This window comes from Chinchilla lanigera, unplaced genomic scaffold, assembly GCF_000276665.1.
Source record: "Chinchilla lanigera isolate Chin_1 unplaced genomic scaffold, ChiLan1.0 scaffold00116, whole genome shotgun sequence".
Taxonomy (NCBI): Eukaryota; Metazoa; Chordata; class Mammalia; order Rodentia; family Chinchillidae; genus Chinchilla; species Chinchilla lanigera.
Window position 1 is genome coordinate 2111864 of NW_004955517.1, and position 15199 is coordinate 2127062.

At 43.2% G+C, this 15199-nt stretch overlaps 1 protein-coding gene across 2 annotated transcripts in view; it reads left to right on the top strand.

Moving 5' to 3' along the window:
- Nucleotides 1-15199, top strand: part of LOC102021163 (cadherin-related family member 3) — an 87474-nt gene that overhangs the window by 46973 nt on the left and 25302 nt on the right. For both annotated transcript variants that reach the window (XM_005409033.2, XM_005409034.2), the window contains exons 5-9: nt 5922-6016; nt 8342-8449; nt 9677-9873; nt 11238-11415; nt 13294-13456. In XM_005409033.2, the coding sequence (XP_005409090.2) occupies nt 5922-6016; nt 8342-8449; nt 9677-9873; nt 11238-11415; nt 13294-13456 (741 nt within the window). The remainder of the gene's footprint in view (nt 1-5921; nt 6017-8341; nt 8450-9676; nt 9874-11237; nt 11416-13293; nt 13457-15199) is intronic.

Below are 15199 nucleotides of genomic sequence, written 5' to 3' on the forward strand. Positions count from 1 at the left end.
AAATGTCTCTAATTGTCCATGTGAAAGGCAGGTGAGTAGAGAAAGCCATGGTTTTTAATCAATATTTTTGAGGCAGTGTTTACTCATAAATGTGCAAGTTGCAGCCCTTTCCACAAGGTGGCGTGTGAGTTTGTGACAACGGTGCCTGGCCGTTACACTTGCAAAATCCTCTGACACCAGCAACAAAACTCCAAACCATCTCACAATGCAGTGGTATTAGTTTAGCCTGACAAATGGCAGATCTACAAATTCCAGCAACGCTTCCAGTAGGTTACAGCTGTTGTCTTACGAAGAGCTGTGTGTCTGAGTGTAGTTATTTGAAGGATTTGTGAACAGAACTCAAAAACCTAAGTCCATTCACACAAAACCTGAAGTCCTGGTGTCGATCAGCCTATGCAGAGCCATCACTCTCACAAAAACGTTGTGAGGCTGAGAAAGGAGTTATAGTAAAATATTTATTTTTAGGAGGATTTATTTTAGTTTTTAAAGGTTTTTCTGAAACCATTTCCAGGACAACTGAGAAACAGCATGGCAATTCATGCTGAGAGTCAGCATGGTTCTTCACTCCCACTGTAACAGTGGAATCATGTGGGATTCTTCCCACAAACACAGATGCCAGGGCCCTTCCTCCGACCAGTTAAGCCAGAAATTTCTGGAAGTAGGCCTAGGAGTCAGTGTTTTTAAAAAGATATTTGGGCATTCTAATGGTACCTTAGATTTCTAAGTTCCCTCAAGGAATGTGATGTCCTCCGCCTTGCTCGCAGCAGACATCACTCATTGAACACAGACCTTCTCTAACCTGACCTCACTTTCTTCTCCACACAAGGTTTAGGTTAGCCCTACCCAATCCATTCAGAGTTGAAATGCAGCCCAATTGCTTCTACCATTTTCAGGCTGTCTTTGTGTGTTTTATTTTTATTTTATTTTACTTTTGCAGTTCCGAAGACTGAACCCACAGCCTTCACACTGAGCTACATCCTCAGCTCTTTTGAACCACTTAGGAGTTTATCTCGAGTGTCACTTGGACAGTGCATTTTTTTATGTACTGATTCCCCCTGGCATTGCTTGGACAGGTGTCATTTCACCAGTTGAATCTTGTGTGCAGGAGACACACTCCTACGTCTGTTTATTTTTTATATAGACTATTTTTATATTCCTTTTTATTTAGAATATTGTATTCACCTTTGATGTTTGTTTCTAGTAAAATGTAATAATAATAATAATAAGTTCTGGTTATTTTCTTTTACTAATTTGTGTTTATCTTATTTGTGAAAAATAACCTGTAATTTTGTGCTAAAATCTATAAAAACTATTATTGTAAGTGCATTAGTTATAATTTTTATACTTCTCTAGAAGCCCGTGATGTTCTTTTACAATACAAAATGGACACATGTGGGACCCTGAGGCTGTATAGGAAGGAAGCATCAAAACATCCGCAAAAGAGAAAACCGAGGCCAGAGAGATGCTAGCGTGTCCGAGGAAAAGTCTGTTAGGGGATAGAAAGACAAAAACACAGCTCCTTATTGTCAACTATTTATAGTACCCGAATGACAGAACCTGAAAGAGGAAACGAAGCTAAAAAATTCCAGTAGTGTCGATGACGGTAATAATTCCATGGGTGGTGTTGACAGAGTTGACCAACATCTAGCAAGCGATCCTATAATCAAAAAGTAAGGAAAATATTACTGTAGAATATTCATGCACCTTCTAGACCAAACAATATAGAGCTCATTTGGTATTTAGTTAAAACAAGGGGGTTCTGAACATCATTTACAATTCAGATTAGGTCTAACAGACCAAATAATTGAAAAACGCGGGCTAGCTAAATGCCAGCCGGGACAGCCGTCGTTGATGTCCTCCCTGTTACCTTCAGTGGGGAGGCACTTCGCTGAGATTACCCCGCTCACAGAAAAAGGGAAGGGCCAGCCCGACAGCGTGAAGCGCATTGGGCAAAGAGAAATGATAACGCACAAGGTACTGAGAAGGAGAGCAGAGACCACTGTCTAGTTCGTAACGCACTGTGTATTGAATGTTTTAAGATATACCGCACATAGAAAAATTATTGAATAAATTAGATAAAATTGCCATTTTTGTATTTCCTGCTCTATTATAAAAATTAATGAAAAATATGCAAATTTTGGTCATCCTGGGATTAAATAATTTGCCTGGTAAGTGATTAATTTTTTTTTTTAAATTTTGAGGGAGGCTCTAAGTCACTAAGTTGCCCAGGCTGGGATTGAATCCCAGCCTCCCAGAGTGCTGGGATTACGGGTGTGCACCACCCCAGCGGGATTTTGTGTGGCTCTTGTGGTTTGAAAGAGTCAGGTGTCCTGGGAGTTTCCATCGCCCTGCGGAGCCCTTAGCCAGTGAATGGCTTTGGCGGCTCTCCTCTGAGGCGTAATAAACGTCCCCGAACCCCCTCAGCATCAGGGTGGAACCTCCTAGGGGACTTGAGGTAGCACCTTGGTTTGACCACTTCCCTTTTCTGTCCCTCACCAGTTTTTCTGGAAACATTTCCTGGCATCACTTGCACACAAATACTCATCTCAAGATCTGTTTCTGGGGATCCCCTAAGACACACATTAAAAACTAAGGCTACTGGGCCAAGCTACAAACTAGGTATAAAACATCAGCCCAAGTTCTCTAACTTTAGCTGGTTATTTCGACAGTGCATCAGAAGTGCAAAGAGCTTTGTATGCGGAAGAAGGAGGCCTCCTGTAGCCCACTGGAAGTACGGCTTAGAAAGCCCGCCCTATTGTTTACGAAGTGAGTGTAAGGCAGTGATCCCATACTCTGGAGTAAGGTACCAGGATGTCATGGAGGAAGCTCACATTTTCTAAGGGCAAATGCTTCTTTAGAAAATATCCAAGGTGAAATACTCTAACTTTCTGCATAACTCTACAATGAAACTATAAACTACACTAAAGTAGATAATGTCTAGCCTAGAATTATATCTGTTGCATAGTTCAAAACTACTTTCTCAAAAGTGTATCTCTCCAGCAGAAAGGTGTGTAGATTGTAGATGATTAGTGATTAGCTAGTGTTTTTGCTCTAAAAATATCACAGAATAGTTTGCCATTAGAAAAAAAAATCAACCCAGATCATACTTCATACTAATTCTGCTTAAGACAATACTTCCCTGAGTGGAAATGAGATAGTGTATCAGTACAGCAGCTCGAGCTACAGTTCAGCTCTTACATTAAAATGTGGGCTGTGTGGCTTTCTGGCTCCATGATCCTGGTAAAGTCACACTACCTCTGTGCACCTCAAATCTTAAATTTATGGGACCTACCTGAAGGTTATTATGATGACTAAAGGAGGTGACACATGTAGCACTTGGCAAATAGCACTCAGTGAAAGTTAGTTAATCGGATATTACTGATTATCTCAACGTGATGTTATCAGTATTATCTGCGTGTGATAATAAACACTCTTGGTTCTTCTCTTTCTTACTGTTCTTTCTGGTTTTCTACCCTGGTTTACTGATCTGTGCTCGACTTCCAGACATGAAGCTTCTCACAGGTCTGCACTCTAGTCTATTTGCTCTCCCCTCCTTCTTGCTTCCCTTTGCTCTTTTTTCTTCCCTCCCTTCCCCTCTGTAAACAGTGATGTGGACCTGTTTTGTAACTGTATTTCCACCCACACAGATTCTTTAATCCCCACCTGAAACATTTAAAAATTAGTTAAGCTGCAATGTTTTAATCTCAGAAAGACATACTGCTTTTCTCTCGGGAAGATCTCCCATGAGCAGGGCAGTGTTACATAGTGGCTCTGGGTGTCTTGGGTCTGGTGACTTAATGCTCACCAGCTATACTTTCTTGGGCCATTTCCTTAACATTTGTAAACCTCAGCTCCCTCCCCTGTAAGACAGAGCCAAGAGCAGTGCACAAGTCATAGCATTTGTGTACTGGGTGAGATAATCTCCAGACTTAAGTGAGGCAATTCATGAAAAATGCTGAGCACACGCTCAGAGTAACTAGTTCTTTTCACAGTTGAAAGCTGCCCCTGAAAGTAGCAGCGTCAGGCACACTCCTGTGCCCTTTGAGGAAGGCGAGCTCGTGGTTCTGTGATTCTCCTCATTGTGGCTGGCCTGAAGTTTGGGCTCTGACTTTTCTGATTCCCAAACAGCCCCGAGAGCAAATAGTCATGGGAGGCCTTTTTGAGAAAGGACTGCGGTGGGTTCTGGAAGGGAGCCCACGTAGAAGGGCCGCAGGTTCTCCTGCCGCTATCTTCCCCGTAACCTGCTCTCACACTGACATGGGGACTGGGCTGCCTCTGTTGTTTTCATAGCCAGAATAGTTCTTCTTGATGGTATCACTACAGATAAATGGGATCAAGGAAAAAACAAACCCTTACAACAGCAACCCTAAGTTGTCTGGCTCTAGAGTGTTAACGGCTAGCCCCTTGGACTGCTGGACCAGGGCTCCTCCCAGTGATGGCTTTGGCTGGCTGCCTAGCAACAGCCACACCTTCTCTGAACATCACAAGGTGTTGCTCATACCAGCAGTATTCATTTTTTTTAAATGAGTATCTCATTTTGTGAAAAATTAAGCCTCATTAAATGCAGCTTTCCAACGTGCATTATTTCCAAACAATTGGTGACAACTGTACAACACTGAAATTCGATTCTGAATTCCAAATTTTGAGTGGCTACAAACAGAAGTATGGGTGGTTTTAAAAAATCATAATGTTTATAGATAACCAGATCTAGAGATTGTGAATACTGTCAGATGATTTAACCACCAAGCATCCTTCATTCTCCTCCCCTAAAGCAGGCACTGTTATTCCCATGTTTGCCCTAAAAGTACGTATATGACGGATTTCCCAGAGTTCCTGAAAGCTAACGTTCTACATTGTTCTACAGAAATAGCATAAATCAATTCCATCTTATTTATATGTGTAGAAATGGAAGGTATGAGTTAAAATTAATCAGAACACCATGATTCATCAGAAAATCAATACATTTAAAGGTCACTAACTTCTCTAAATGATTTTTAGGTTGCTTTGTAACCCTTCTGGGTTTAATCTTCTCTATTAAATTATCTCTGGATGTACACAATTATTAAGTCAGTACTGCTTGGTATAATTAACTCCTGATATTAATCCTCTCATAGATTTTTGCCCTGGCTTTTTCTAATCACTTGATTCTTGTGTACATTAGAAACCCTGATCTCATCTGTTCTTTTCAACAAGAATTTCGCCTGAGAGAGCAGAAAAGCAATATGTGGAGTGACTAACAGCTCAGCTCTCTGGCTTTGGGCAAATCACTTGAATTCCCTAATCTTCAGTATTCCTATCTGTGAGATGGGATAATATCAGTTCCTATGATGTAGAGTGGTGAGAATTAAAACTTAACATATTTGAACCATTTAACAGAATAACTAAAGGGTAGCATGAGTGAAAGCCACTGATGAATTAAGACAAGCAATTTAATAAAATATTATCTGCATATACAAATATCAGATGGACAGATGGCCTTGCAGTATTTAATGGTTACCCTTTTACAGCAGTTTGACATCCCCAACCCCAAACAACACATCCTCACCCTCAACAGTCAAACAAATCAGCCCCCAAGCTCTCATCACACTGTTTCTCGACATGTGACTTCTTTTCTTCACCTCTAGCTGTGGGTGCAGTGCTGGTGTAAGAGATGAGGCTAATTCATGCTTCATAGTTAAGGGCAGGTTGTTCATCTTGAAGTCAGTTGAGTGGCGTGTAATTTCATCATTCGTGTCTTCATCACTCTCGTCAGGAACGCAAGTGGCAAGCATGTTGTGGCCTTCTTTAACCTGCGGGGCAATAGGGGTGACCGGCCCAGGGGCGGAGGGATTGAGGCTTGGCTCCCGGAGAGGTGAGGAACCTTGCCAGGGACTTAACAATGTCTGCAATGTTCTGCTTTCTCCCTTCTGTCTGATCAACAGTACTTCATTTCCCCGGAGGGCTCTGGCTTCGCCATTGACAGCACCGGAACAATTTCCACAACGACCGTCTTCGACTTTGAGAGTGAAAGTAGAAGGTAAATACTGCTGCTGGGTTTTCACTGGAAATGTGGGCCCTTCGGTTCCCACTGCCCTCTTTCCTCCTAGTTGGTCTTAATGTGCTCCCAGAATGCAGGAGCTTTTGGCATCGCCTTAAAAGTGATATCAGAACGTAATGGACAATCTCACCAGTGCTGGCTTGGGTGATGGACTTGGCTGCTGGGGCCCTGTCCCTGTCACTTGGTTTTTTCAGTGAAGTGTCATGATTATTATCACCTTGGTGACACTTGGGACCTGCAGGGGAAGTGGGCAGGGACTTCTCTCTGGATGCGAGCCACACAAGATTCATTCACGATTCTCAGCATCTTTACCATGTTAGTGCTCGGACATTATCTCTTTATTTTCTCCACAGGTGCCAGGTGGGTAACCACTGGTTCAGGTTACTATTTTTATTTTTGTAATGGTTTTTAGGACCACCCTTTTCAGTTGTAAGTTTTGCATCAAAGAGCTGCATAGGAGAGGGAAACGGACATTGAAGACGTTCCAATCAAGTTGCTCCCGAACCTAAGAGATCCTTCTGTATTATAAATCAAGAATGGAGTGGATCCTGAGAGGGCATCATTAGTAGCAAAGGCCCCACAAAGACTAGGTGCACACACATAATAGAAATCACCTTTCCCTGAGACAGATTCACAGGACAGCATGAAAAAAAAATGTGCTTTTTGTTTTCTCCAACCTTGTAAAATTAGCAGAAGAGTGCCTTGACCTGTACTATCTTCCTACGATTTGGGAGCAGAAGTCACCAAAATCTTTATTCATTTTCCTTGGTCCCCAACTTCTCTAACCTTTGTCAAATAATTCTTTGAATCATCTGATCTTATTAACATCTCTGGCAGTAATGGCTAATGTCCATCATAGCTGGGTTTTCTTTTCGGTCTCCTATACCTCATGGAACAGAGACTGCATACATTCAAGACACTTAGAAATCATAAGATGATCTGTTCACAAATGAAAAAAAAGTCACTAATGAGAGTTGAAGAGATGAACTTTTCTCTTCGTAAGTGAAAATAAAAGCTTCTCCTTTTCTTAGCATCTCTGAATCACAGGAGCTGGCCCTGGAAAATCGAAGACCCAGTTGCAGACCAGAATAAAGAGCTGTTTGGCTAAAGCTCTGGTGTGTCCTCACTGGAGTTCCACTGAGAGCACAGCATTCCGCAATTTCCTTCTTTCCTAGCTCCAGAGCTTCCAGGGTCACCGAGCAGAACTTTAAGTGAGAATAAAGGGGATTTCGGGTTGCCTCGCTGATTCCTGTCCATCTCCCTTGAAAGGAGTCACAGGAGCCGTGAAATCTCTTGTTCAAATCCTGAAGACAGAGTCAGGGAGGTTCACTGCTTCTGCACCTCTGCTGGTCAACTCTCCACACTCGGAGACGGACCGGAAGCTGAGCGGCTCCGGGCTGCGAACGCCGCCCACCCCTCATTGCTGTTGTGCTTGTACTCCAATCTTCCCAGTGTTAATTTTTAAAATATTTTATTCCTAAAAGTGGATTTACTGTGGTTTTTGTCAACAGTGTGTCTCATAAATAATTAATTTATTGTAGAAAAAATTATGAAATAAGAGGAAAATTGAAAACTTTTACTTTTTACCACTATTAGAAGGCAAACAGTCATTTTGGTCTCAATTAGTAGTATATCTAATTTTATCAGTTAAGATAGAATGTTTTCTTCCTACCAGTTTGCCGTGGGCGGGGGAGTTCCCTGGGATGGATAACTTCAGTGCTTCTTTAACCTGGACAGTGCCGGGAAAGTTCGGAGGCTTCATCATGAGAGAACACCGCTGGTGGGGGGTGATCGCTCATCTTTCAGTGAAGGAACATTCGTTTTCCTCATTGCGTCTCTTAGTCTGCAAACCCAGGTGCACCTTTGCTAAAATTAAAACCTGTTCATCACCTAACCATCCCGATATTTCCCACAGTTATTTACATGTAGTTGTTTTGAAGTATACTTAACATCTTCGCACAGTCTTTTTTCAGTAATAATAACAGACTTTTCTAAGGCTTGGCCTGTCTTTTCTTTCTTTTTTTTTTCCGGTACTGGGAATTGAACTCAAGACCTTGCGCTTGCCCGGCAGGCGCTGTGCTGCTAAGCTAAATCCCTAGCCCCTGGTGTGTCCTTTCAATTCATATGACCAATTTGTTTTTTAACGAAGTGTTAGCCATTTCTAACCACTGAAATAACTGGCATGACAGATGTTTTATCAGATGAATCAATTATCGTAAGCAGGTAAGCCCAGTCGCCTGTATTTCTGTGAGGGCTTATTGTTACTATATAATTTTACTGTCTTTCTTGTGGCTGTACTTTTAGTTTTTCACTGGTTATTAAAGTGGTGGATCCTGGAGGACTGTTTGCTGCTGGAAATCTAAAGATTTTCCTCATCAATGTCAACAATAAGAATCCCACTCTGACCTGCAGGTAAGGACATAAAACATAAACCCTATGATTTTAGTTTAACCTTAAAAATTAAATTTGAAAATGTAATCTTTTTTCCCCTTCTTTTTTGTGAGAAGGAAAGTAAGCATGTAAGGTGTGAACAGCCACTTCAGATGTAGAATTCCAGAGAAAAGGCTTCCTTTCAAATCAAAAGCAGAATAGTTTATAAAAATATACAGTGTATTGAGAATACAATAGAATGAGGTGGTATTAGTGAGGTGTGTTCCTGACATCTGCCTTGTCTCTCGCTCCCTTCTTAGGGGACTCTAGCCAAAAGTGTCTCCAGGGAGTGACAATCATGAAAGCCTGCTGAACATCAGCAATTCCAGAAAGCTGCTTTCTACTATAGAAGGAAAAGAAGGCGGTTATTGAGGAATAGGTTGTAGAGCAAAACGATCTTGGGGTCAAATCCTCTCCCAGCCATCTTGATATTTACCTCTGAAAGTTACTTAATTTCTTAAATTCTTAGTTTCCTCACCTGCAAGATGGGGACAAAAAAGGTACATTCTTCCTAGGGGTAAAGGAAAGAACCCAGATTTTGGACTGCAAGTAAGTGCTCAATAAATTAGTTAGCTAGTAGTATCATTATTAATGATATTTTCCCAAACCTTCTACTCTGTAAACACTGACACCATGGATACAAATGCCCAGGAATGACTTCTTGAGCCAAAGGAAGAAGTTAGGAGAGTTTTTATTGGAAATAAGGAGAAGGAGAACAGGGCCTGGATTTCCAGGAGAGATCCCAAATGGGGTGTCCACAGGCCCTCGGATCTAGAGCTAATTGTGGACAAACAGAGCACAGGAGTCACTCAGTCATTCTGTGCTCCCCTACCACAAATGGCTCTGTGGATGTAAAGTGACAAAACGGGACTCAGGCTTTTTACCTGGTTCGTGGAGGCGTGGGGTTTACAGGAAATTGGGAGCTCAGAAAGATCCAGTTAATTTGCGTTGTAATTTCCTTGAAATTCAGGATCTTAGTAAGGAGCAAGGGTTGGAATATCTTCCATGCTGCCTGAGGAAATTCATTCTTCATTCAAAGCCCAAGTTTATTCTCTAATCTTAATTTTTATCCGTATGGCTGGTCACCTCACTCTGTTTCTCCTAGCTGGCTGCCTTACTCAGAAACTAACTAAAGGAACTCTTTTCTACACCCCCAAAAGTATAGGAAAGATAGCAAGCAAATGACACAGCCTTTTCTTTCAAAACAAGCTTATTCAACATTGAAAATGCTGTCTTGAGTGTTGCTTCTATAAACTCGACTCTTCACAAGAAAGTTGACATCACACTGGATGAAGAAATCCCGATTGGGAAAACCATCGGAATGTGCCAGGCAGACGACGAAGATGCCTTGGGAGATTTAACCTTTGAACTTGATCCTTGGAATGTTTACTTCGCAGCTGATGAAGGTAGGTGAAACGTGCTCTCGGCAGGCTGTCTTACCTCACGTGGCTGCAGGCGTAGGTTTCTGTGCATGTTTCTGCCGCAGACTGTTTCCTGATTTCCAAGGCCCCAACATGAAGCACATGCTAGACACTTCACACTGCTCTGTTCCACAGCTCCCTGCAAGATCTCTTCTTTGTTCACCCCTGACCTTACAAGTGGTGCTCTACAAAATGGTGGCCTTCGCTACAAAATGGTGGCCTTAGCCTTCGACTTTACTACCCGTCGAGTTCATCTCAGACCTAGCTCAACTCTTCTCTTTGCTTCCGGCCTACGCTTTTGTGAGAGAAAATCAAGTTGGATGTTGTGGAGTTGGTCATTTATTCCTCATCCAATTGGCTGTGGCTGAGGCTGGGGGGGGGGGACCGAGTATGTGGTATCTGAGGCTTCTTCTGAGGCGGAAGTGAGGAAAGGTGGCCGTGGAGTGCACATATGCAGGTTCACCCACTGCTGCAGATGCTGCCACTGTCACACTCACATCTCCCCAGGCGTGACACTTCAGGGCAGCCAGCCTGACCTCCACCTGCCAGTACCAGCATTTCTTTGCCCGACATGTTATCTGGAGGCTTACCACTGGCTGCCCCTTCTCGCTCCCACAGCAGGTCAGAGGTGTTGGAGAAAAACCTACCCCTCAGGAGCACTTGGCCAGTGACTGGGGCTGGTGTACAAATACTCCAGCTCTTTGCCCCTATCATGGGGCCTCTCTGAGTCTCTGTTCTACACCGGCTCCCAGACTTCCCCCGTGATGTGAGGCTCTAGCTGGCTATGGAGGAAATTTGCTTGGCGGTGCACTTTTCCTGGCAGTTTCTCTTCTCTACCTCACTTTGCCTTGAATCACTGCACTCAAATCTCACCTCAGATTCTGCTTCTGGGAGAGCCCCAGCCAAAAAGCCCACCATCCTTTTTTACATGAATTATCACACAGATCGCTTACTGGGCTTTTAAGGCAAAGGACATGAGGAAGAAAGTATGAGTCAGATGATGCAGTCACGTGTTTGCCTTTGTGGTGCTCTCTCTGCCGGGCATGAGCCCTCATTTGTCACCATCTCCTTACTTACACGAGTTTTCCAGCCTGAAACAAAGGCCTCGTCTAGAAAGTCTTCTCCGATCGCCTAAGCCAAGCACAATTTTATTTTTGCTACTAAGATAATACGATTAATAGTATATTGGGGGGTCAATAATGAAATATCATGCTTCCACTTTGAAACAGCTTCTTAATTCTAGTGATTAGGCCATAATTCGGAGTTTATTTCTTGATAGCTATACATGTAACAAAGTAATTCTGGAAACAACAGCCTGGGCCGCTTGAGCAAGACGTGTTTTGTTGCAGAGCGTGGGACTGTGGTCACGGCCACTCGTCTTGATGCGGAGAGAGAGGGGTTTGCGAGTGTCCAGTCCTTCTCCATTAAAGCCTGTGACCACGACCGGCGGTGTGCGGCACTCCCAGTGACTGTCCATGTTCATGGCATTAATGACAACCCGCCTTTCTGTGACCAGTACCTGATGAGGTGAGCTGAGATGGGTGGGTGGAGCAAACATTCAGAGCCGACTGAGGGAAGGAGGCACTGGGTCCTATCACTTACTGGCCCAGCTGGCCTGTGGTTGATCATCAAATCGACTTGACTTTTGTTCTGTCTCAGGATGGGGTTCTGGGTTTCCAAGATCTGACAGTAAGCGATAAGAGCTTGGGGTTTGGAATCACCGCCCTGGCTTAGAATCCTGGTTCTATCCCCTCTTAGCTGTATGCTCCTGCTTTGATCTTTAGTTTTTCTTTATAAAATGAGTTAACAATAGTACTCAGTGTTTTGTAAATGGTATTTACAATGTAAATGGTATATATCAAAGTTCCATTGTCTAGTATCTGAAACCCTTGGCACTGTATATGTTTCTTTTCTTTTTTTTTTTTTTGGTACCAGGAATCGAACTCAGCACCTTAAGCTTGCCAGGCAGGCGCTTATGCCTCTGAGCTATATGCCCAGGCCTTGTATATGTTTCAAGATAAGGATTTTCCCTTCTGATTTCATCAGGGGTGAAATGTTGTGTATCTCGTATATCATGCAACTTTCCCAGTGAGACCTGAGTAGAACTCTGTATTCAAATCGATAGTGACTGTCACTCTAAGTGAATCAAATCCAGACCTGACTATTTAGGTAAAGTTTTGATGCAGAGTGTTTTCAGGTCAGGTCAGGTTGTGAGGTCAGATAAATGATGAGGAGGATGTGAGTTTCAGCGCTTTGGGGCTTTGAAATTTGGATGAAGGACGGTGGGTTTGTATTGCCCTCAGGGAGGCTGCTTTTATTATCTGACACTCAGTCTTTAAAGCTACCTCTGTGGGGAGTCTCTTCCTCACACGCAGGGCAGCTACTCCATGTTTCCTGAGTATTGCCCCTGTTGTCTCATGGAAAATAGAATGGAGCCCTGCAAGTTACTACCCATGTGGTCTCAATTGGAAGCCAGTTACCTTTCAAATAGAGATGCTAATTGTACCTACTGCATGGCCTGCTTGTAAGGACAAAGTACCATCTGCGCTTGGGATTTGATATCCTTTCTGCTTCTCCTCCTGCACCTCTTCTCCAAATTTTCCTCCTTATTATTCCATCAAGAGGGTCATAGTTGATTAACAAAACATAGCCACACCCTGCAGGGAGTGCTAACGTCCCTTGAGGAGACGGCATGAGTACTTGCTATGCTCATTTTTCTGTAAGGAGGTTGTATCTTGTCAGGATGATAACAGGAGTGCATATACAGTAAAACAAATCAACACACACACACACACACACACACATCACAAAACGTTGTGACTGTAAGTCCTTCCTGGGTGCTGTGCTCTAATCTTTAAGTGGGAGAACATGTGGACCTGGGTGGTTAGAGAAGCTTTGTAATGGCTGGGAACTCTGAGATTTTGACTGTTAAGCAGCACGTAGATGCTGACGGCTTAAGAGCAAGCATTTGGGGCAGCAAGATGTCAGTGCAGATGGGTGGATGTACGGCAATGACAGTAAGCTCTCTGGATCTGTGGAATGGACAGGAATAGCTCTTGGCCATGTTGTCCACATGCTGCAGGTTCGGACAGTCCCTAGAATGATCTGATTTCCCCTCAGGCTTCTTCATGGTAGTGGTGGCCTCGATTGACTTCCCCTCCTAAGCAAGTGCTCAGCTAGGGACAGAGAGGGAACACTCCAGAAATTGAGGACAGCTTCACCAAAGTTACTCAACCTGTTGGGAAGCAGTTACCCGGATGATGCTCCAGAGCTGATATCTTTCTTGCTGGATGAGCAGGGCATCCATAATTGCGTTATTCAAGTTCAGGGATGTTTATGGGAAAAGCGTTCTGCTTTAAAAGAATGTCAGTCTCCAATGGCTTTTGTTCTTGAACAATAACACAGGTACACAGGCAGAGAGGCGATTGCAGTGGACACAGTAGTGGCAAAGCTCTTGTGTCATGACCTTGATGAGCCTCCTGATACAATCCACTATGTTCCAAGCTTGGGCCCAGTTGGCTCTGGACAAATCTTTGAGCAAGTACCAGGCACCGACCATGTCATCCAGGTGAGCAGCAGCAACTGCCAGTGCAGGCAGCTTTCCGGGGGAGGTGCAGCCATGTGACCCCCATAGTTGGGAGGGTGCGGGTAGATACTTGTCTTGGTTACTTTTCTCTCGTTGCTGGGACAAAATACCTGCTGCGCAAAATTAAGGAAGGAAAGGTTTATTTAGCTCACAGTCTGTGGAGGTTTCAGTCCATACTTGGCTGGCTCCAAGGTAGGGTGGCACATGGCAGAGGGCAACAGTTCATGGCAGCAGAAGACAGCAAAAGCAGCAAGAGCACAAGGGAGAGGCAGCAGCAAGCATTCTCCTTTCCTCCTTTACATTATGTGAAAACTACCTGCCCCAGGGCGGGTGTAGCACTTACACCCATAATTCCAACGTTGGACCATGAATCAATCATAAACTCTAGAAGCCGCCCCATGACTGCATGTGTCTTTGGAGAACGCCCAGACACAGCCATAACAATACTGAGGGAAGCTTTGACCAGCAGAGGGGAATTCCGGGCTCCCCTTGAGTCTCTCTGGAAGGTGTCTTGTCCTTCATTATCTTGCTGCCTGCAATGATATTCTCCTTTTTAATAATGAGCACAAAATAATTTATTTCCTGTGGGGGAAATCAGAAGCTAAGAAGCATGCTGATTTCCTTAGAGATAAATCTGTGTGACTGCATGTGGAACATGGCGTATTCTCTTGCCACTGGGAGAGGTTGATCAGCTCCTCTCACCCCTCTTGAGCTTTCTACTGGTGAAGTCTAAGCAAATTTTTTTCCTTCCCAGCATATGATTCTTTAGTCAGAGAAATCTTTCCTTCTGGCTCCAGCTGCGCATAGGCCTTTCTTTCAGAGCTCCATCCCTGAGAGGCTGGCATCATTGTTCCTTAACCCAGAGACCGTTATGTACCCTCCCCCTGCCTTTGCCTAAATGTGGCTGCAGAAGCCGCTGACCTTTTTCCTTCCTTGGTCCTAACTCCCAGTTTTTCCGACAAGTTCCACCAGCTGCAAGCTGGGTTTTTGCGTATGTTAAGAATTTTGGAAGCTAAGGCACTCGGCTTCCTGGGTTTATGTTCACTTCTCAGTGCAAGGCCAGACTATCATTTTAAAAAATGGAGTTTGGGGAAGATGGAAGTTTCATAAACACGGTGCTATCTAAGCTCTGGGCTTTTGCATGTGCTTGCTTTGTATTTGACTAGTGCCTCCGTCAGCTACTCGCCTCTAATTAATATCCGTGTCTGAGTGATTACGCTTTAGATATTGTGTCACTTATTCCCAAGTAGGTTTTTTTTTTCTTTTAAGCACTGTGTCAGTTCCTTCTGCTAAGGGCTCACAATTTAGCTTGTAGATTCCATATCAAAACACTTAGCAGACTCTCTTTTAACTATCTGTTTATTGTTCATCTATTAGAGTACAAGATTTGCACATATTTCTAAGTGGTTCATAAAATCTCCTATAGTGCTTGGTGCATAGTGGGTACTTGATATGCTTTCACTGAATTTTAAAAATGTAGCTGTTTCTAAAAATCTGGATACTTGGTGTCATGTGCATTCATTCCAATTTATGCTGATTAAATTTTTGCTAATGCTAATGCTATTAAGTTACCTCTGTCTTCAAGTCCCTGATTTGGAGCATTTATTTGCTGCTGTTTCCCTAGTATCTACAATTATAACACCTAACTAGTCCTCAATACATATTTTTGAAGTGGTAATTTATCATATCTGGAATAAATTATATATATATATATATATATATATA